This window comes from Panthera tigris, chromosome A1, assembly GCF_018350195.1.
Source record: "Panthera tigris isolate Pti1 chromosome A1, P.tigris_Pti1_mat1.1, whole genome shotgun sequence".
Classification (NCBI taxonomy): Eukaryota; Metazoa; Chordata; class Mammalia; order Carnivora; family Felidae; genus Panthera; species Panthera tigris.
Genome location: NC_056660.1, coordinates 137,697,216 through 137,720,745, shown reverse-complemented (window position 1 = coordinate 137,720,745; position 23,530 = coordinate 137,697,216). Strand labels below are relative to the sequence as shown.

At 40.3% G+C, this 23,530-nt stretch overlaps 1 protein-coding gene across 1 annotated transcript in view; it reads right to left on the bottom strand.

The window, feature by feature from the left end:
• Positions 1 to 23,530, bottom strand: part of ARHGEF28 (Rho guanine nucleotide exchange factor 28) — a 303,361-nt gene that overhangs the window by 65,689 nt on the left and 214,142 nt on the right. Inside the window, exons 13-21 of the mRNA XM_042988302.1 lie at positions 22,835 to 22,946; positions 19,065 to 19,107; positions 14,326 to 14,449; positions 13,848 to 13,980; positions 8,475 to 8,530; positions 7,129 to 7,177; positions 4,448 to 4,592; positions 4,243 to 4,370; positions 2,646 to 2,786 (exon numbers count right to left, since the gene is read on the bottom strand). Coding sequence (XP_042844236.1) covers positions 2,646 to 2,786; positions 4,243 to 4,370; positions 4,448 to 4,592; positions 7,129 to 7,177; positions 8,475 to 8,530; positions 13,848 to 13,980; positions 14,326 to 14,449; positions 19,065 to 19,107; positions 22,835 to 22,946 — 931 coding nt within the window. The remainder of the gene's footprint in view (positions 1 to 2,645; positions 2,787 to 4,242; positions 4,371 to 4,447; positions 4,593 to 7,128; positions 7,178 to 8,474; positions 8,531 to 13,847; positions 13,981 to 14,325; positions 14,450 to 19,064; positions 19,108 to 22,834; positions 22,947 to 23,530) is intronic.

Here is a 23,530-nt window from a genome sequence, read left to right as displayed (position 1 = left end):
AAAAAACAAAAAAAGAGGTGACGTTTTGGAACAGTGATATTCCTCCACCATAAAAGTCAGCATTGACTCAACAATTAATGCAAGCTCGAAATACTAAACCATTTTCTTTTTTCCAGATATGTGAAGATGATACACATAAGTGAAGTCCCATACACAAGAATCCCGTTCAATCTAAAACTGAGACATAATTAGCTAGCATAATGTAATGAGCTAGGCACCTTTAGCTAGGAACCAGGTCTTCCATTCCCCTAAATGCTCTATGAAAATATAACTTAGTTTGCCTGGTTTTTTTCTTTCTTTCTTTTTTGGCTTTTTGGTTTTTGCGTTGAGTAGCAGCACTTCGTTAAATTAAACTGAATTGAAATAATAAGGCTCCTTAATGCATGTAACAGTCGTTGGATCTGTTGCCAAAATTCCACTTTCTCCGGGAGAAAATAAAAAGCGTGATGATCAAGGAAGAGAAACCATGGAGAAAATGAAAAGACAGCCCAGAGAATGAGAGAATGTCACATGCTATTTCAAAGCCTCCATGGTTGCTGTTCCAACCACCTGGTATGTTTTCTCCCCAGGTCTAACTCCTTCCCCAAGTCCCCCAGCTCTCTTGAAGTATTACTGGTCTCTCAAATCTCCCTGTAGACCCCAACATTTAATGCCCATGTCCCCATGTTCGATATGGCCCACTACTCTGTTTTCTTCTCAGCACTTACCACACACACTCTATTGAGTATTTTACAGATTTTCTGTCCTACACTGTAGTGTCTCCCCCCAACAAGTTCACACGAGAAGAAAATCTGTACATTTTGTTCACAGCTATTTCCCTGGTTTCTAGACTTAATGCCTGGCACCCAAGAGGGGCTAATACTGGTGCTAATACTCCCAAGGGCAGGCCTAGGGAGACAGATCAGACTTTTTACGTTGGAGGAACCCATAGACAGAAACTAGGGGGGAGGAATTTCAGATCTTAGCACAGATGAACAGAATTAAAAGGCAATGTCTACGGAAAGAGAGAACTTCTACCAAGTGGAGATGTTCAGGAAAAATGTGTATGATCAGGTTGCACGGCTATGGCAACGATGATGTAAATACCACAAGGAACATGGAAACAATGACCTTGATTTTCACACAGCAATTTTTAATAAAGTGTGCCTGCCAATGACACTATTAAGCTTCTAGGGAAACAGCAGTATTGGGATTTCCAGTAAACGGACTGGAAAAAAAAAAAAAAAGGCAATGCAAGAAAAATATCTCAAAAGGGACTTGCGTCCAGAGATGAAAAAGATCTATTACAACTCAAGAGTAAAAAGACAAACAAAAAACAAAAAGCCCACTTCAATATGTGCGAAAGATTTGAAAAGATATTTCTCCAAAGATATAGACAGATGACCAATAAGCACATGGAAAGGTGTTTGACCTGATTAGCCAGCAGGAACATGCACATCAAAACCAAAATGGGACACCACGTGACACACACTAGGCAAACTGTGATAAAAAGGGTGGGCGATAACGAAGAGTTAGTAAGGATGTGGGGAAAGCAAAATCCTCAGTACCTCACCGGCAGGCATGCCAAACGGTGCAGCTGCTTTGGAAAACAGTCTGGCAGTTCGTCTTAAGGTTAAACATAAAGTTACTACATGATCCAAAAAGTGCAAACGGCCCAAAAGGACCCTCAACTGCTAAAATGACCTTCAAACTGATAATGAAACAAAATGTAGTATATTTACAATGAAATAACATACAGCCATAAAAAGGAATGAAGTATTGATAAACAGTAAGGATGAACCTCAAAAACAATACACTAAGTAAAAGAAACCCATCTGCCCTACATGAAAGTATGTGAAAATTTCCCGTGGTTCTTAAAAGAGAAGTAAAGTCGTATAGGCCACATTTAAGTAAACTTTAAAAGGTATGAGACATAAAATTTGCTTTGTACCAGGTACATACAATGCCTCAGTTAAGCCTCACAACAGTTAGACCTGAATATCATTATCCCCATTTAAAAAGCAATTTTTTTTTGATGTTTATTTATTTTGGGGAGAGACAGAGAGAGAGAGAGACAGAGCTTGAGCATGGGCAGGGTGGAGAGAGAAGGAGACACAGAATCTGAAGCAGGCTCCAGTCTCTGAGCTGTCAGCACAGAGCCGGACGCAGGGCTTGAACTCACAAACTGTGAGATCATGACCTGAGCCAAAGTCAGACGCCTAACCAACTGAGCCACCCAGGCACCCCATTGTTTTCCCCATTTTAAAGACAGAGAAACTGGGGCGCCTGGGTGGCTCAGTTGGTTAAGCACCAACTTCGGCTCAGGTCACGATCTCACTGTCCATGGGTTCGGGCCCCGCGTCAGGCTCTGTGCTGACAGCTCAGAGCCTGGAGCCTGTTTCAGATTCTGTGCCTCCCTCTTTCTCTGACCTTCCCCTGTTCATGCTCTCTGTCTCAAAAATAAATAAATGTTTAAAAAAAAATTTTTTTTAAAAAATAAAGACAGAGAAACTAAGATCCAGGCAAGTTAAATCATTTGTCCGAGATCAAGTAGATAAAAAGAGATAGAACAAGGATTTGAACCCAGGTCCAGAGGACTGCAAATTTCATGGTCTTTCCCCTATACCACAATGCATCAGCCCCAAGAGCATATTTTAAATGCTTACCAAAAATGACATCCTGTCTTTTGATGACATCCTTCCCCTGCTTACTGCAAAACGAGGGATCTACCACCAGGCTCCAAGATTCTGCCTCCAGCTCCTGGGCATCACTGCTGAGGTCACTCCACAGAGAAGAATCCACGACATCTAGGATGTAGGTAGAACAGAGAAGCCACAAGTGGAGTCACACACAAAACACACAGGAAATAAACCTACTGTCAACACAGTAACAACTAAGCCAAAATACTGTTGATGTGGAGAAGAAACCCCTGAAAACCAAACTGGTGAAAGGGTCCAAGTCAAGGCAGCTCTCATGAAAGCAAAGAATCATTAAAACAGTGATGGTTTATGTATGCAGGGGGAAAAAAAAAAGACATTTAAAGATTCTGTTCTTTGTTTGGGCTTGCTGTACTATAGTTTTATTTTTGGTAACCTTTTGAGTCCATAAAATGATTACAGAATCTTGAACACACAATTTCTTTTGCCCCAGGGAACTCCATACTGTTTACTCATATCTGAATGTTGTCTTTGCTCTTGATGTGGCTTGCTGTCCTTAATATAAACTTGAAAGAAGGGTACATGGGCTCAAGTCCTATGAGTACAGTTTTTGTTTTTTTGGGTTTTTTTGCAGAGCTTGACATCTCACTCACACACACACACACACACACACACGCCTTCCAGGAAAACTAAATCCTACATGCCCAAACAGCACTCCTGAGACAGAGTCCAGCTCAGTCGAGATGAGACAACAATGGATTTAAAGATCCAAGTTCAAAATAAAAGCAAAAGATTCCCTGGGCAGTGTCCACCCCTTTCTCTTGTCACTGCTCTCCTTTCCTTGGGTCCTCCTTCACTGGTTGATACAGCTTGGATACAACAGGCAGTTCACCAGAATAAATCCTATCTTACAAAATATGCTTTAAAACATGCTTTTATTCCTCTAGAAGTAGAGGGTAACAGATAGTGGTAAGTATCTCAGAAATCTAGGTGAGTACCCTCTTAACTGAGTGTGTGTGTGTGTGTGTGTGTCTGTGTGTGTGTGTGTGTATATATATATATATATATACACATATATATATACATATAAATTTTTATTTATTTTTGAGAGAGAGAGACAGACAGAGCATGAGCAGGGGAGGGGCAGAGAGAGAGAGACAGAATCAGAAGGAGGCTCCAGGCTGTGAACACAGAGCCTGACGGCGGGCTCAAATTCACAAACTGTGAGATCATGACCTAAGCCCAAGTCGGACGCCTAACCGACTGAGCCACCCAGGCACCCCATAACTAAGTATATATTTTTAATGTGTGACCCTGATTCCAATTCATCAGCAGTTCTAGAGCTTTTTAAACAACAACAAGCACAGAATGTATTTCATTCTCTTATCTTTATGACATGTCTATTCAATACATCATTTATACTCAGTCACTACATGGGAGTATCCACTAGGGTTAAATTTTCCTTCTTTTATCAAAAGAACCTATACCAAAAAGACACCATGAAACAGAATTCTTTTTTAAGAAAAAAGAGTGTTTCAATTTTACATCCTTCAGAAAATATTCCACTTGGCAATTCACCACAGAAACAAACGTGTCTTCTCCTCACCTTCCATTAAAAAGGACTCCGTGGAAGGAGAAGAGCCCATAGACTGTAAAAGCTCATCGGAATGAGACCTGCTTCTCCAGTTGTTCCCGTCACTCTCAGACTCCAAGGACAGCCCTGACCTTCTGAAGCTGGAGGAGAGAGAGAGAAGAGTCAGCTCCAATGGTGGCTCTGAGATATTAACATGAGAAATCACATTAAGCCTTACCTTTCCAAGGTAGTGCCTGGAACACTTCTGGACAATGGATGGACCTGCACTGAAGTTTCTTTTCTCCCAGTGGGCAATCCAATAGGCATGGAGGAAGAAGGGTGCAAGGAGAGACCAGGTTGCGGGATGTCTCGGAATGAAGAATCTAGAAATCAAAATGAGCGCTTCACGTGGTTTTCACAGAGGGCAGTAATTACCAGCAGTCATGTAAAAAGCCAAGAAGCGAAACACTCGAATGGCTGCTTCTAATACATCACATGTCCAGCCTTGAAACCAGTCTTCTTGCCACATCCTGACACCTGCTTCAAATGTCCCTTCCATTTCACACCCTCCTGACACCCATGTGGCAGACCTGCTTTAGCATATCCACTTGGAGACTGGGCGGCTGGGATTACACAAACAAGAAAATGGAATGGGGAAACACTGAGACAGCTTTCCCATAAACCACTGCTTGTACTCCTTAGAGCCAGCTTTAAATAGATCCAAGGTGTTATTAGCACTATTAGAATGCGTATTGTATGTATAAACAGTCATACACACACATGGCATGTCAGTGGATTGGAATGATGCTGGGGAGTCTATTCTTTATGGGTGATAACTTCAGGCAAATGAAACCTCCAAGTCAAGCTGAGCTCTTCGCTGTCACGTACTGAATGAAAACCAAAGGGTGCCTCAATGCCTTTCTCGTCAATTCTAAATTGTGACAGGCATATATGGTTTTACATTTGATGTGTACCATACATGACCTCGGAAAACATTTCAGTCTTAACAGTTTCAGAGATATAGCAAACACCTTCTCAAGTAAAGGAGAATGAATACTTATATAGAGCCCCGGAATATCATGAAGGATTTTACACATGTATGATTTGGTTTTATCTTCATGGCTTCCAAGTACAGAGATGGAATTTTTGTCAGTTATAAGATGCTTTATATCTTCTTTTTGAATTTTTTTTCATGTTTATTTATCTTTGAGAGAGACAGAGAGAGACAGTGAGTGAGTGCAGGGGAGGGGCAGAGAGAGAGAGGGAGACGCAGAATCCGAAGCAGACTCCAGGCTCTGAGCTGTCAGCACAGAGCCCGATGCGGGGCTCAAACCCACAAACTATGAGATCATGACCTGAGCCAAAGTTGGACGCTCAACCAACCGAGCCACCCAGGTGCCCCAAGATGCTTTATATTTTCATGCTTAACCTTATGAAATTGAGAAGAGCCTCACAACTACAACCAAAGGGACTTCTGCCAAAGCAGAGGGTAAGTGATGTCACAGCTGTTACCGTCTGCACCAGCGGCATCTATGTAACATCACATCCAATCTCATGTCATCGTAACTCTGCATATTTTATTGTCCCCTGATTCAGGTGATTTTGGAAACACTGGTCACATTGTTGGAGCATTAAAATGAAAAGTGACCCCAAACTTAAAAATGCCTGTCATGGGCGCCTGGGTGGCTCAGTCGGTTAAGCAGCCGACTTCGGCTCAGGTCATGATCTCGCGGTCGGTGAGTTCGCGTCCCGCGTCGGGCTCTGTGCTGACAGCTCAGAGCCTGGAGCCTGTTTCAGATTCTGTGTCTCCCTCTCTCTGACCCTCCCCCGTTCACGCTCTGTCTCTCTTTGTCTCAAAAATAAATAAACGTTAAAAAAATTTTTCTAAAAAAAAAAAAATGCCTGTCATATGGAAAGCAATGCAGTATTTGAGGCAGAACAAATTCCAAAATCTCTCACAATAGATGAAAGGATTTTCCAATTTAGGAGATTATGGTCCCTGGTTCTTGCGTGCAATATAAACTACTTTCAGAGGCTGCTGATTACTTCCAAGAGAAATTGTTTAAATTTAAGCAATAAATTTAAGCAATTCAAGGAAAAAACATAAGCACCAAGACTAGCCCTATGCGAGGAAAATGCCAGCATGCCTTGAAATTTCAGTCATGCTAAAGGAGCTGATAAGATCCCAGCCTCAAGCCCAGCTAATAAGCAGGACCAGGTCACTAGAATAAGGGACATCAGGGACTGTAGACTCCAAACTTGAGTATTCTATCCCTCACCTTGATTCTAAAGTATGTGATAGGTAATTGTATAGGTAAATAGGGGTTATTGGGGCGCCTGGGTGGCGCAGTCGGTTAAGCGTCCGACTTCAGCCAGGTCACGATCTCGCGGTCCGTGAGTTCGAGCCCTGCGTCAGGCTCTGGGCTGATGGCTCGGAGCCTGGAGCCTGTTTCCGATTCTGTGTCTCCCTCTCTCTCTGCTCCTCCCCCGTTCATGCTCTGTCTCTCTCTGTCCCAAAAATAAAAAACGTTGAAAAAAAAAAATTTTTTTAAATAAATAGGGGTTACTGCTAGGAAAACCAAGTTATGTACATCTAATGTCATATCTCTCTTTTCCCCCGAAGGTTGTTATTAAATCAATAGCGCATATTACACTACATCATATCTTATAATTGAGACAATATCCTAATAGGTCCCCCCATATAGTCCTCCTTAAAATATCATATAGTACATACAGAACAAAGGTTATTAGGCTGGCATGGAAGTTTATACTGTTCTTGACCTCCTTGTAACTAAATATTACACTAACCATGTGTTAGGAAGGAAGAAGTAATTGGGCAAAGGAAGTAACAAAGGAGCAGGTATTTTACACTGGAATAAAGTATGATATGTATGCAATTGTCATTTCTATGTCACTTACTTCCAAGGGTGGTCTGCAGCTTGTTCTTGTTATGTTTCTCTTGGAATTTCTAATAAAGAACATTGGAAACATGGAAAATAAGATTAAATTCCATTTGACTACAAGAATGTCCACCCATTTATACAGGACTCTTATCTGTATCATTTCTGTTATTTTATTTCAAACCAAGAATTCAAAGCAAAAGACACTAAAAGCAACAAAGAAACATGTTATAATGATGAGACGTGCAATGATGAGTTGTAATGAGGGCGTACCTCATGAACACATCTCATGAATATCCCAGCTTTATTTAACATCTATGGCAACTAGAAATGTCCAACATGTGCGTCCAGCCTGAGGCTGAGAGAGGAATTCCTGTCGGGGCTGCCTTTCTCCCACTTGCTCTTCCTACTCTTGGCTACTCTTCCTGTCTACAGGACACAACACCCCTGGCTGCTGAAACATCATCCTTAACTCTGTGACCTGACGCGACGTGTGTTTCCATTGATCACAGAAGTTAGAGACCCCAAGGTTCCCCCTGAAGTGTCGGCATGCTCACTCGCATTTCTAACAGGACGTTAGAGTGGGAAACAAAGGAAGAGATGGGACAGATGCGCCCGTTCCCTCAAGCTCACTCCCAAACTCAGAGAACATTCCTTTATTCTAGCGGGCCTCACAGTATGGTCCCGGCACAGCAGTACCACCTGGGAACTTGTTAAAAATACAAATTCTCCGGGGCGCCTGGGTGGCTCAGTCAGTTAAGCGGCCGACTTCGGCTCAGGTCATGATCTCACGGTCCATGAGTTCAAGCCCCGCGTCAGGCTCTTTGCTGACAGCTCAGAGCCTGGAGCCTGTTTCAGATTCTGTGTCTCCCTCTCTCTGACCCTCCCCCGTTCATGCTCTGTCTCTCTCTGTCTCAAAAATAAATAAACGTAAAACAAAAAAAAACTTAAAAAAAAAATACAAATTCTCCGACCCCACCTGGACTCTACTGGATCAGCAATTCTGAGAATGGGGCTCAGAAATAGGTCTTCCGGGTGTGATGCTGATATTTTCTATTTGAGAATTACTGCTCTAGACTTCATACCCTTAAGCTTAAGGTCCGCACTCATAAACCGAGCACGTCTCGACAGAAAGGCTAACCCACTTCCACCTTGTGACACAGGTGGCCACATCTGAGCTTTGCCTACTTCCAAAGGGATATAGTTAAGGAAACGACGATGCACTTAGAACGTGTTCTTTTATCACTATAATGATCACTTTAGAAACAAATCTAGACCGTGATAAAAAAAAAAAAATAAGAACCTAAACAGGTAACAGGAAGCAACAGAGCTATATATGCACATGAAAAACAAATGAGAGATTACCTTGGTACATGGAGGGGCAGCGTCTTTACAGCCCTTGTGTACATTTGCATTACAGTCTGAAAGGGAAGAATAAGTAAGGCCACACTGTGCGTTTGCTGGTCACGGTAAAAATAGCATATAAAAATATTTAGAAAATATAGGGGAAAAAATAACTAAATCACACATAGCCCCACCACTTGAGCACAAGCACATGGCTAATATTTTCATTTCCTTGGAGGTATTTTTCCCCTTCTGCCGCAGTCTTACCAATTACGAAACCTGCAATTATACAGGATATACACTCTGTGTCTGCCTGAGAACTCATTGACTACTATACGCCCGACACTGCAATGGATTTCTGACATCCGGCTGGCGGCAAGTGCCCACTCCCACGCCAGGTAAAATGCCTCGCAAAATGAAAGAAGGAAAACTCACAACAGTGCTGAAAATCAAGTCCTGTCAGCCTCCGACAGGAAATCCTGCTAACTACAGGTGGCCAAATTAAAAGAGACAAATTATCAACTCGCTTGTCTTACTCCATAAAACATGTGGCCTCAACCTCGCTAAAAGGCAAGAGTTTGCCTGCCCCTTTCTGCCCGCTGGCTCAGAGACGCAAGGTGTGTTCAGAGAGAGCAGTCTCTGCATGTGGGGACCACTTTCTGCCAGGCCGCTGCCATCCTGCCCTGCCCGCCTGCCCTCCAGCCTCCACACCATCAGCCACCACCTCCTCGCCCACCCCACACACAGTAGACGAGGAGCCTACAGCTTAACACAATCTTTATTAAAAGGATCCTTCCTTGTGGGTAGAAAGTCACATTTAGATCCATCCAAGCCATTCTCGTCAAGTACCTATAACCCACTGAGAAATGAGCCCAGCTTCCTCCGGCTGTAGGTCCGCAGAGGCATTTTAGCCAACACCTCAAAGGCCAATGAGCAGAGGTCAGAATTACCCACATACTGGTCCTGGTGGCAAGTGTGGAAATCAGAGGGCTCTCTCCTCATTCCAAAACAAGTGAGCAAAAGGAAAGGGAAAAAGTAGACAGGATGAGCCCAACAAAAATTTAGACTGAAAACTCACAGGAAAAGTGAGCCACTGAATACCATTAAATCTAGAAACAGAGAGGAAAAACTTAGATACACAAAATAGACATAAAATAGGACCACAGGGCCACGGAGGGAGAACAGAGCAGCACAATAGGCCTGCAAGATGACAGGGGGAAGGAGCTTTGTGAGACGAGAGAGCAGAACTGAGAACGAACTGAGGAGAATCAATTTAACAAAACTATCAAAGCAGCACCAGGAAATTAGACTTGAAAGATTCCCTCCAGAATGTAGAGGAAAAGAGGGGTATAATTATAAAATAGAACATGTCATACAAAAAAGGGAATAGAGATCATACTTCTCCAAGGAAGAAATCAGAAAAATTACATCAGAAGCAACAGTCAAAGCTACAACTTGACAAAAACTTTTATCAAGCTAAAAAAGAACTACAAAAGGCAAATCAAAAGGTCTCACGGTTTCCTAGGAATTAAACGACACCTATTCTACAGACATATTCTGACAACATCTATAGGATTTAAAAATTTAAAGTTCTCAAGCATGTAGGCAGAAAAAGCAGGTCACCAATAAAGAAAGAAGGTCAGACAGGCCCCAAACTTTTCCACTATAATATTTAATGCCCAAAATTCATGGACCAATGTTGACAGGGTACTGGGGGCAAAGGTTTTGGTCTAGGAATTTATTTAGCTACATTAATCCCTTTGTGTGTGAAAGACACAAAGATCTATCTACTTAGATACACAAGGTTTCAGAAAACAGATCACTCCAATGACCCTTTTGAAAAAATATTTATTTATCTGAAACACTACTTAAGACTATTAAAGAGCAGAATAGAAATTAAGGGTTCAAGAAGTGATCGAACTTTATTTTAAAAAAGAAAAAAAAACGAGCAATGGTTTTTTTCACAATGCATTTTCAATGCATTTCACAATGCATTTTCATTTCACAATGAAATTTGCATTTCACAAATGCATTTTTCACAATGCAGTGAAACCAGCTAAACAAAAAACATCTAAAAACATTTTGCAAGTAGAGACAGAGAACTGAATATAGGTATCAAATTATTCTTGAAACAGAAAGCTATTCTTGAAAGATCATACAACATTAAAATAGCAATTCAATAATTCAGTATACCAATAAGCTCTAACAGAGAAAAGGGTAAATATAAGAGAAATTAGAGAATATTCAATTATAAGCCGTAAAAGTTACCACTAGCAGATATTGAAAGAGCTAGCTTATCTTGCCAAATCCCCAGGTAACATAAAAACCAACAACACATGGCAGGGTCCTGGCCGGCTCTGTGGGTTAAGGGTCCGACTCTTGATTCTGGCTCAGGTCATGATCTCACAATTTGCAGGATCAAGCTCCGCATCAGGCTCTGCACTGACAGCTCGGAGCCTGCTTGGGACTCTCTCTCTCTCTCTCTCTCTCTCTCTCTCTCTGCCCTATCCCAGTTGGAATGCTCTCTCTCTCAAAATAAAACAAACATTTAAAAAACAACATCAACAACACATGGTATAAATAGCAAAATCAAACATCAAGGAAAACAGCAAAGAACTATAAAAGATAATTGACAGCTGTAAAATTGAGTAAATAAGAAAAAAAAAGCCTTGTTATAAAATACTAGCTCTCAATTCCAGATTACGTCTAAATTAAAGACACACATTCCAAATTAAAAACAAAGAAATAGTAAGGGAAAATTCAAAGAAAAGGAAAGCAAAAGGAATATTAATTTCAGACAAAGTAAAATTCAATGCCCAAAGCATATAATGGCATTAAAAAGGTTATTTTATATTTATCAAAGTCAAATCTTCAACAAAGCTGTGATTTGTGAACTTCTGTGCACCAAATAATGTAATATCTAAACATAAGCAGTGAAATCTATTTATAAACAAAGGAATTTGTGAAAAAGTAGCAACTCAGGCTTTAACAAAAAAGAATACAAACACCAAAATTTTGACTATTATGTTTTGTTTTATATCATATCATAGTTTTCAGATTATAAATAGTAATCTTCATAATTAAAAACAAAAATACACCCATAAAATAGGATTATTTCCTAATAACAGCAGCTTACACATGTCACAATCTTTTGCCCCATGTAAAAAACTTAATAATCAAAGTTAAAACCCCCAACACTCCTCTCCTTAAAAACTTTAAGTCCTAAAACCTTTTAAAAACTGTGGGTTAAAGAGGAAATTTAACACCTACTGATGCTAGAATTTAAGACAATAATCAAAGATGTGGACAGTGTTATATGCAAAAGAATGCCACCTACAACATTATTTGTTGTAAAAAAAAAAAGGGGGAAAAAGTTAAATGTATAGTAAGTTAAGAGTAATCAAACACATTTCATATAAAAACACCAGCATTAACAGCTAACCTTTTTATTATTAGAAAGGACTCCATTAAAATATGCATAGCCATCTTTTCTAGCTGTTAAGATTTTGGATAGTTTTAAATTTCTCCTTAAACGTTGTATCCTTTACGAGTCCTACTGCATTTTTTTTTTTAAATAATGACTATTTTAAAAGCTAACTACATCCTCTATGTTTTCAGCCATTTCCATCTTCCACAAAAAGTCTCATGGCCATCCACTTGACCAACTCTGTGTGAACCAACATGTCCTGTGCTACAGAAGTTTACTTTTCAGGGAGCCCGCGCCCCCCCCCCAAGCATTAACTACACATGAGTACCCAAAGGCTGGGCTTTGTGACAGCTGCTGCAGGGAATACAGAAGAACCACTGTGTGATTAGAGTCCTTGAAGTCTATTTTAGTAGTTAAAAACAGGAGGGTGTACATTACATTAAACGGAAGAGGTAAATAGCTCATACATGTGGTGTGCAAAATTTTCAGACATGGTGGTCAGGGAACACCTCCCAAGATGGGGCAAGAAATCAAGACAGATACAGAGGAGCTGGGGAAACTAAGAGGAGGAAGATCATCATAAGCAAGGGAAAGAGGCAAGAGAACACAGGCCAGGTGAGGCCGCTGGCTATAAACTGAGGCTGAGGAAGAACCCACCTATAGGACTATTCAGCACACAGGCAACCAAACACATCTGTCTGGAAAGTGTGGGCTAATCCAGTGAACAAAAAGACAGAGAAGTCCTTAAGCACAGATGGGCAAGTAGAAAGTGGTGTTTGACCGAGAGGAAGCTGGTAAAAGTATTCAGAGTAAAGGAAGTGAGGGACTGAATGGTATCCAGTTGGGGGACAACAGCAAAGAGGAATCAATGGGTCCAAGGTGTCAACTTCCACCATCAACCCAGAACGAAGGACAGCCTTCTTGCATGTGGATTTTGAAGACGGTTTTTGTCTTGTTGGTCTGGGAGACAAGGGACTCTCAAGGCAATGATGCCCATAGACAGGGTTGCTCTGAGTAACCAGTATGAGCCAAACATAAGGTGGTCAAGAAGGGCCTGAAGAGGTGTTATCCGAGCACACCCGAAGTAGGTGAAGGGGCAATCCCTGCAGCTGGTCTGAGGGAGGAGCACTGCAGGCAGAAGGAAGAGCCAGGAAAGGCCCTCTGGGAACAGCATGCCTGGCAGGCTGAGAGAAGAGCAAAGATGCCAGAGTGGCTGGAACAGACGGAGGAAGGGGGAGAGGATGACAGGGAAGACCCTGGGGCCTTGCACTAATTTTCAGGGCTTTGGCCTTCCTTGGGGGATGGTAGGAAGCCACACTGGAGGATCTGGAACATAAGGATATGTGCCTTCACACGCTCACTATGGCTCATGTTTTGAGAACAGATGTTTTCCGAACTGCACCATTTGTGGTAGAAACGCAAAGAAACCAATTAGAAAGTGACTGAAATGGTAGCTTTAGACGAGGGTGATACCAGCAGCAGGATGAAAGGTGGCTGGCTTTCATACGTATTGTGAAGATCGCCCCAGAGGATTGCTGAAGGACTGGATGTGGAATATGAGAGATGAAGAGGCATAAAGAAAGACCTCAAGATTTTTGGCAGGAGCATCTGGCTGCCATGATAGAGCTGCCATGAACTGAGAGGGGCAGCCTGCAGACGGGCCAAGGAACAGAGCAGAGCTCCATTTTGGACCTGCGACATTTGAGAACCTATTTAGACACCCACATAGAGACGTCAAGCAATCAGTGAGATACACGGGTCTGGGGTTCTGGGAGGCTATCACTTGTGGACAAAAAGCACTGACTCTAACCATCACGGGTCACTGCTTGGGTAAGTCATTAAACCGCATGTGCGGTGCTACTATGAAGGATTATGTAAACATGCTTAACAATGGCCCTGTTCAAGGGGAGTTTACTGTCTGGGGAGGCGAAGTACAAAGATGGCACGCACTGGGTCGGAGAACTTACTGGAACACTGGAATGACTCCTTCCCCAGGAGCGTTTTATCACAAACCAAACACTGTAGAACCCCAGAGAATGTTCCAGGGACAAACTGATGTCGGCTCAGTTTCTCTTTGTCTTTGGCGTCCTTGCTTTTTGTCTTCAGATACAGCACCAACAGCCAAGTGGGGAAAAATGAGAAAAGAGAAATGCTGAGAGCCAACGTACTCGTAGAAGCAATACACAGTCTCTACACTTTCTGTCTGAACGTAAATGCCATTCGTGGAGGAGTGTCGTGACGCCACAATGGAAATGTGCACAGGCTGCATTTGTCTTGCACTTCTAGTAACTTGGACAATATTTCAGAAAAAAATGTAGAGGTCTTTGAATATGTGTACACAAAAGCTAAGATAAGGGATCTTCAAGGGCCAGTGGAAACTATACTAATTGCTGAAAAGTGGAACCAGCTACTCTTTAAACACAAAAGGCACAGAACTTGAGTTACCTTGGATTTATTCCGAGGGCTTGTCATCCTATTCATGAGAAAGCTGAAAGTTCGGCTCACTTTGTATTTTTCAGACTCTGACTTGGCAGGTATAATATATTTATCCCATTCTTCTTGCTGAATTCTACAAAAAAGAATCTGTTATCATGGCTTATCAGAACTTAAAGAGGGAGTAAAAAATAGCATTTATGTACACACGTGTGTATACACGTTTTTCAGGTTTTAAAGGTTACTGAAAAGATAAAGATAGACTCTAATAAAAATATATTTTATAGATGGATAATGGATGTGTGATAAAGCAACTATCTCACCATGATATCAATTATAGAATCTAAGTAGTAGAAATGGGTATTCAGCATACAATTCTTTTAACTTTTCTGTATATTTCTTTTTTTTCTTAATAAAATACTAGAGAAATAAAGGAAACCTTAGACTTACACCTTCACTCTACAAACCCTCAACTCCCTATTTACTATGCAAACAGCAATTTCCTAGGGCACATAAAAGCCAAATAACCAGCAATATGAAACTGCATTTTATTTATTTTTAGAACATAGAGATGATAGTCAGCAAATACACATTTCCTTTGATAATAGAGTTTGAGAAACAGACTGTCTGCCTCTTGGTTCAGTCTCTCCCACTCAACCAGCTATTTGCAATCTGAGACTCCCTGGGTTGTAAAAGAAAGAAGGCTGTGGATAATTCCCCACAATACAAGGCAATCTGAAAATAACGGTATGCTATCTGTGAACACACTGATCATCATTTATTTTCCCCTAATCCATATAATCATTCTTTAGAGGAAAAAAAAAAAAGTCCCAGCTATGAGGAGTTCTATTTCCCCTGAAACTTTCTCTGATAGTCTTATACTTCTAATATTATTATAAAGGAGGTGGGAGGAAGAGAATGACTATATTAAAGATCAACCAAGTATTATGTAAAACCAGGTAACACTTCTGTAGAACATTCTGTAACCCAAGTCTCTCCCATCTCCCAAACTTCCCATTCATCCACATTAGTGGGTAACACATTCATCTCTGGGACACACTTTTCAAAAGCTATCATGTTACTGATATGTACCAAAATATATGATCACATTTCATGACAATGAATACAATGACAAGTCCTAGGACTTTAGTTTTTCATCTGATTAATGCTAGGCTTAGACTTCCAATTATTTCTAAGGCCCCTTCTCACACTTAAATATGTGATGTACTTACCTGACACATATTAAATGAAACTTTGTTATTTATTTATATTAGATACACATTATTAATACAGTTATTTATGTTAGGTAATCAGGAGTTCAAACCTATGAACACGTTTAGAAAAGATGATACATGGCTTCCTAAGTGCCTCTTGGTCCTACAGATCTAAAGGCACAAGCAGGGCAGAGTATGTCGTGCTATTTAAATTCTGTACAATAAGTGCAACTGGGTTTGATACTTAGAGAAAACCGTTGAAAAAGCTAGAAAGCAAAGAGGCAGGATGGAAGTGACGATACCCTAGGACTATGCAGAGTGACAGAAGCAACTTGGACCTTCTTATTTCCTTTCTACTTCCACAACTACCTTCTTAGGTAACTGACCAGTTAACAGATTTATAAATTTCCGTATCTCTCGTTTCTTAAGCATCCTCATTTGCAACACTCATGACAGACTCACTTTTGGAATTCAGGGGAAAAACGCGTTTGAGACCTTAGAAAGAATTATCTCTGGAATACCTCTTGTGACCCCACCAAGTGCCATCCAGTGTCTAAGATAAGAATAATCTGGTGAGGAGACCTCAGTCTCAGAATTAAAGAATGGTAAGGTCAATGTGGATTGTGAGGTCCTCAAGTCCTCCCTTCTACCTACCTCACAGCAGAAACAGAAATCAACTCTCTCAAATAAAAGAACATTCTGTTTATCCAACTCTATTCCCAATTCTCCGTGCTACAGAAGAACCTATCAAAAGCAATGCTTCTGTTTTGATTTAAAACTTTCAAATGCAGGGCACTTGGGTAGCTCAGTCATTATGCATCTAACCTGGGCTCAGGTCACGATCTCATTCATGGTTTGTGAGTTTGAGCCCCGCACTGGATCCTCTGTCTCCCTCTCACTCTGCACCTTCCTCTCCTCCTCATGTGTGCTCTTTCTCTCCCTCTTAAATATAAACATTAAAAAAAAATTAAAACCTTTAAATGCACCACAATTTCCACATATCCTTTACAAAACTACAAAATGAACATGAAGTCATACCCCTTACTCTTTAAATTCAAAAACTGAGAAGACCTGAGACATGACCAAGTAAACAAAAACCACCTGTAACACTCAGTATTAAAAAACTAAGAAACACGGTCGCCTGGAGGGCTGAGTTCGTTAAGTGTCTGACTCTTGATTTCAGCTCAAGTCATGATCTCACGGTCGTTGAGATCGAGCCCCATGTCAGGCTCTGTGCTGACGGTACAGTGTCTGCTTGGAATTCTCTGTCTCCCTCGCTCTCTGCTCCTCCCCCACTCACCTTCTCTCAAAATAAATAACTAAAACAAACAAACATGGCAGAAGTGTGAATATCATGGACACATTCCACTATCACATTATGAAAATGAATCACACAGCGTAACCTCTGGGCAAATGTGGAAGTTCTGGCAGATTCCGTGTGTCAACTCAAACTATGTGGTATTCACCTATGTAACAATTAGTTACATTAGGAAAGAACAGAGAAGGGAAAAGTCCCCAACTGCTTTCATAACATAATTTAAATAGCTTTTCAATTTCTAAGAATCTGGAAAAAAAAATTCAACTCTTCAAATCCCAGAACAAGATGCCCAACCTCTATTGTTGATTTGATGATCAATAGAATCATCCACAATCAAGTTTTACAAACCCCATTCTTCAGAGGTTCTCATGGCATTACCTTTTCAATAAAGATAATTTTAAGTATCTCAAGAATATGGATCTTCAGTAATCTTTAAACCTATAATATCTATCTATTTTTCAAAGAACTAAACATCCTAAGTGTTAAAAGGAATTCCCAATATCCAATTGAAAATTGACACAGTGAGACTTCTTTGTGGACATTCAGATGCTCAGATTTTTTTTTTTTAATATATAAAGTAGTAAGTGTAACACACTCAAGATAGATGGTGTCAATAAAATAAGTGTCATGCCATATAATCATTAACAAGTTGGTACAGCCTGAATTTAATATCACACTGCATGTTTACTAACTGGAATTTAAATAAAAACTTAAAAAACGAATCATATACTCATATTCAGAGTATTAAACTGTATTTGTCAGCTACTGTATACACTAACGTTTTGGGAGAATTAAATACTACTATATTTTGTGCATAAAAAAAAAAAAAAGTTGGTACATACAAAGTGTCCACTCCTGCAGAAAAGAGCCTACACATTCTGGAGTGAGCCCCCTTTTCAGCCGGCTGCATTCTTTTCCAGAAACTAAGCGATTAACATAAATAAGAGAACTCCAAAGGAGGCGATCCCCTCCAGTAAGTACAACATGACCAAAGCAAAGCATCAGCAATGCTCGAGCATCCAAAAGGTGTTGGGCACAGACTGAGATCAAAGATCTACTCTACTGGATACATCAGGGGATAGACTGAGAAAGTCAGACGCTTCAGGATGCAGACAGACACAGACTGAAGAAGAAAAACACAGGAGTGACAAAAGAGAAATGAGAAAGGGACCCTCTCCACACATCCCATCCAAGTTAAAGTATTTTACAGACTAATATTTAACCAATTAAGACATTGGCTTTTTCAGTCTTAAACCCCTCTCCTAGTGGAGAAGAAGTATTTTTGAATTAAAAAAAAAAAAAAATCTTTACTATCAGTCTATTACTTCTCCAATTGTTAAATAGATGACAGGAGGAAGACTGTCTGTCTCTCTCTCCAAATAAACATTTTAAAAAAATTAAAATAAAACAAAACAGTTCATCTCGATGTATATATTAAAAGGTTCCAGTTTTAGCATTATTGTCACTCAAGTTAAAGCCACTTTCCTCTTTTTTCACCTTGTTTCTTCCAGCCAAACGTTTATGTCGTTTCTGGCACTGGTGTTGCACATAACCCCGGGGCTGTTTCCCCTTGTGACTTACGAGCAGTTACTGAAGGACCAGCAGAACTCGACAATCCCGCCTGCTTGCTGGTCAGCTTCCCAAGCCTGACTCCACCAAAAGCAGCAGCTTAGGGAAAAGGGAAGCTTAGGTTTGAAGCTTTCAGATCTGCCCATCCCTCGGAAAACTGTTAACGCTTATAGGACTTTCTGTATCACTTGTTCTTCCTGTTCCAGAGAGAACCAACCTCTCTCGGCAATAGCCATAAAGACATACGGCAGAGGTGGTTATGCACTTTGTACATGTGACCAACCAGGGGCCTGCTCCCGCAGCAAGTCTGCTCGTCAGGGCAGACAGACCTAGGAAGAACCTAATGCCCCTCTGAGGCAGGTCACCCTCACACTGCTGCGCCTCTTGGTCCAGTACATTGGAGGTGTTTGTCCTTAGAAATAACCGAAGAAAGAACACTCTGTCCCCGGGGCTGAGGCCCGCATATCTGGGCACTCGAAGGAACACGCTGGCCAACCTATACCAATACAGATTTCAGAGGGAGCAAAGGATTCATGTAGGCTTAGTACACAGAAACTCTCACAAACTATCGAAGGGATCTCAAAAGTCATACGCAAACATTTCCAAAGATGGCAAGGAGGCCCTCAGGACATTTGGAACAGTTAAAATACCTTTTGTCTCTTGGTGGCTCCGGTAAGCTGTAAGCTCTTTGCTCTACAAGACACAGAACAATAAAATGAAAACTAAGGCAGACAAACCAGTAGTCATGCGTTAGTCTGAAATGCACACACTCAACCATATTGCATCATTATTCACACCACCAGTTAGAAAATAATGAGAAAACAAGTTATTTTACCTAAGTACGGCATTGCTCTGGATATCCCCACTGCCCCTAGTTTGGAGAGGACAGGGAGGAGGCCAACATAGGGCAACATTTAATGACTTTATGAACTAAGTTAGCAGCAGCAAGCAGCAGCAAACAGTGTCAGCACGGCAGTAATTGTCTCTTTGGTTATGTCTCATGAGAGCTTCATCACTTATTTGTAACACTAATTCCCCCAACATACACAATCAGTACACATCTTAGCTGCCTCTTTAGTGAAGCTCAAAAGAAAAGTCTCAAAGATGAGCATAAGGGAGAGTTCGTTTTAACAGAGCTGCAACGTCTTCATAAAATCCTAGCAGCAACCAGTTCAGAGATGTGCTCTGTGGTAGGAAAGGGAGAATCACTTTCCCCGCTGGACCTGGGGGCAGGGGAGATGGGAGACAGAAGGAGTAGGCTCATGCGAGCAGGTAAGCACCAGCTTCTTTCCGGAACTGGAGTACCCATTACAAGGATGGAACACAGACACTGACTTCGACAGTGACAGAGACTGAAGGAGGGCGTGGCCCCTGTGGAACACATCATTTACAGAGCAAGGACAAATCTTTACCTCTACAATCCACAAGAGTGAAAAAGCAAAACCAGCTTGCAAAGGGAAATGGGTCAGATAAATAAGGGACAAAACTAATCAACGCATATCCCTGAAATGTGTAAGTATCAATGTTAAATCTAATGCTATCTTGCAGGTAACAAAAAATCTGCTTTGAAGAATTTGAAGGATTTTACCACTACTGCTAAGTATTCCTCAAATTAAGTCATGAGAAAGAAATCGTTATGCTTCTTGTAAACATGCTAAGGTACCAAGAGATTTAGCCACATGTCCAAGATAATTAAGAAACTAATGGAACCAGACTCAGGCGACTGGACAAATAACAGCGCACAATGATTTCCACAAGTACATGCACGTCACTCCTCAAATTCTTAAAACTAGAACACTTGTGTCCTTCCTGGTGAGGTTTTAATTACTGACAATATTCCTGTCTATCTAAACACACAATGTACCAAAGGGAATTATAGGACAGGATTTTGTGTATACAAGCATTAAATAATGTTGCCACCCCATCATACCGTTGGCCAAAAAAAAAAAAGAAAAAAATCATGAGAAACAATAGTAAGTAACCTCTTAGACATGACAAGGATGAGAAAACATCACAAATAGGAATGAAAAGGGCTGAATCCGATCTTTGTATATCTGCAATGTAGCTAATATAAAGGGGCTTCCCACTGGGGGGAAAGAGGACTTGGATTCTGTTCAAATAGAAAAAGGTTTTGGCGCTATTCCAACTCACCAAGAGAGACCTTAAGGTAATGTAAATGTCGATTTACCTCTGATTAATCTAAGCAAACTAAACAATGAAACATTCCATCTTTGAACTAATTAAGCTTTCACTCTTATGCTTTGATCACATTCACACACAAAGTTAAAACTATTCCTTCGTCCTTAAGAGTTCATTTATTCCTCATATCCTATGGTTTACCCATTGGAATTTTTGTATGTGCTGTTTACCTTCAACCTACATTGCCTATTTGTGATTCTTACCTTCTGGAGACCAAACTTCACTGAAAGGGCCCTATTTTTAAATATACTGTCTAAAGTAAGATTTTATTAACAGAAAAGTCAAAAAAATTCAGGTCAGTTTTTTATTCCTTCCAACTCAACTGCCAAGGTTTAAGGATTGTATGTAAGGCAAAGATACCCTTCCATATTCATTAATGAATTCATAAATCAGGGCTCTTTTCCCTTATAAACGATCAAATTCCTCTCAGTCATCTGGTCAACAACTTCCAACTTCTGAAGTGACTTTAAAAACCAGTCATACCACATATATAATGCCAAGGCTGCCATTTTGCACACTGCAAAGATTTAGAAGCATTGTCTAAATAGTTACAGTGTGAAGTTATTTTGCCATCTAGGACAAGCAGTGAAAAGACGTCAGGCTGCCATTAAAAGGAATCCCAACCAAAACTAAGGTTAAGCAGAACTGGAGATCTCAGAAAGACTCATGATGTGTGTGTGTGCGTGTGCATGCGTGTGTACACGCACAGGCACACGCACACACACCCAGGGCAAATTCAATCCATCTTTTTCCTTTCTTTCTTAATCCTTTTCTCCATCTTCTCATTCCATAAATTCAAACTGACATTTATTATCGGTCTTGCTTTCTCCTCTTCCAGTAAAGATTCCCAGAGAGAATGAGGACAAACAAAAACAAAAACAAAAACACTTAGCAGTTGTTTTGTGCTCTGTGTATCTTGCTCAGGATATTCATTCAACAAATAATTATGGATCATCTCCCATATATAAGTCATTGTTTTAGGATGGCAGTTCCAACCACAAAGATCATGTTTTTAAGACTGTTTTACGTGACATGCAAATACCAACAACAACAACGTAATAAAGAATAGGTAAAAACGGGGCACCTGGGTGGCTCAGTCAGTTAAGCGTCTGACTTCGGCTCAGGTCATGATCTTTGGTCTGTGGGTTCGAGCTCCGCATTGGGCTCTGTGCTGACAGCTCAGAGCCTGGAGCCTGCTTCGGATTTAGTGTTTCCCTCTCTGCCCCTCCTCCACTCACACTCGTGCTCTCTCTCTCTCAAAAATGAATAAACATTAAAAAAATTTTTAAAGAGTAAGTAAAAATGAAGAGAAGGAAACTTATGAAATAAATATTCTACAATGGGAAACTAAGAATACTCAGGCACCTCTCGCTTTCTGAATATTTTAAGATTCTTAAGGATGATAGACAAAAAAGCATTAATGCAATGACAAACATTTTATTTTAAGGCTCTGTATTACATATTGGCATACTTCCAGATATGCCTTTAAATATAGTTACTACATAATATATTATGTATAGCAATACCTTTGTTTCAAAATACAGCAGAAAATGGGGGTGGTGGCTGAAAGGGGCTACAAGCACAGCTCTGAATTGCCCATAATCATTATATATGTAATTTGAATTCAGTTTTAAAAATTTGTCAAACTGTATGCTTATGATTTGCACCCTTTTCTGAAGGGTTTTATTGCACCCTTTTCTAGAAGTTTTATTTCTGACTGTTTACACCGCCACAAAGAGTGTTGAGATACCTTTACTCAGGTTCCAACTATTTTCTTTTATTTCAACGGTCTCAAGTCCCCCGCTAAATAAAAAGAAGGGGGAAAAAATCTATCTTGCCAAACCTTGCCTTTAAGTAAATTATTTCAGCAATTTAAACTAAGGCAAAGTAATTTTTTATAATTTGCTTCAAATCCTCTGAAGCTCTCATAATAATGAACCTAGAATAAACTCTAGCTTACACTACCATCCTGGAGGAAAACATTTCATTCAAAGAACAGAGCCACAGAGTGGTCTGTGCATATTTTTTAATTTCATCATCAAATCTGTAACTGAACTAAAACACAGTGAGAAAAGGATTGTGCTAAGCTTTGAAAAATCAATTATGAAAATGGAACTGAAAATTCCTGCATGCTGCTTTTATATATTTTATATACCTTTCCTGACTGAAAACCTGCTCTGGAAGAGAATGCTTTCAAAGCCAAATGGTAAATAATGCTTACCTTCACTAGAACCGCACAACGTAAAATCACGCACCAACCGAGTTTTTCCTAAAGAAATTTTGGGCGATGAGCAGGAATAAGAACGTGAGCGGACTCCAGAAAGTAATGATTCCTAGAAGAGATCATAACAAAGTTTAAAAAAAAAAAATTCTACACAGGACTTGCGAGTATGTGTTCACCACAAATGTTAGTAAGTCAGCGTCCCTGTGAAAAGACTCAGTGTGAATATTTCTGATGTGATCTCATCATTTGTTCTTGTTTGCCTATCACAACTTTTAAAATTGTACTGTCTTTTGAATGCTTTAGTAAACTCGAGCGTCTCCCTGCCCATATACACTTTAAATACAAATATGACATTCTAATCAGGTTGGTTAAAAGTGAAAAATCAAGTCAAATGATTTTTTTCCCTGCATATTCAACAGTGGGTCACTTTTTTTTCAACCGAGTTGTCAGGTTTTTTGTTATTTTGTACTGTAGTATCTAAGCAAAATTCCATATTAACTTATAGCTTTTTATTTCATAATTATTAGAAGGTAGAGAAATAGCCACTTACATGGGGTTTTTAATTTCCCAACAGCTATTTAAACTTATAATGTTAGCTGTAGCCTCTCAGGAAGAATGCATCAGGTCAATTTACAAATCCTTTTAGTCTGTGCCCATCTTTCAACAGGCCTTCCATCTAGCACTTCCTGAAAT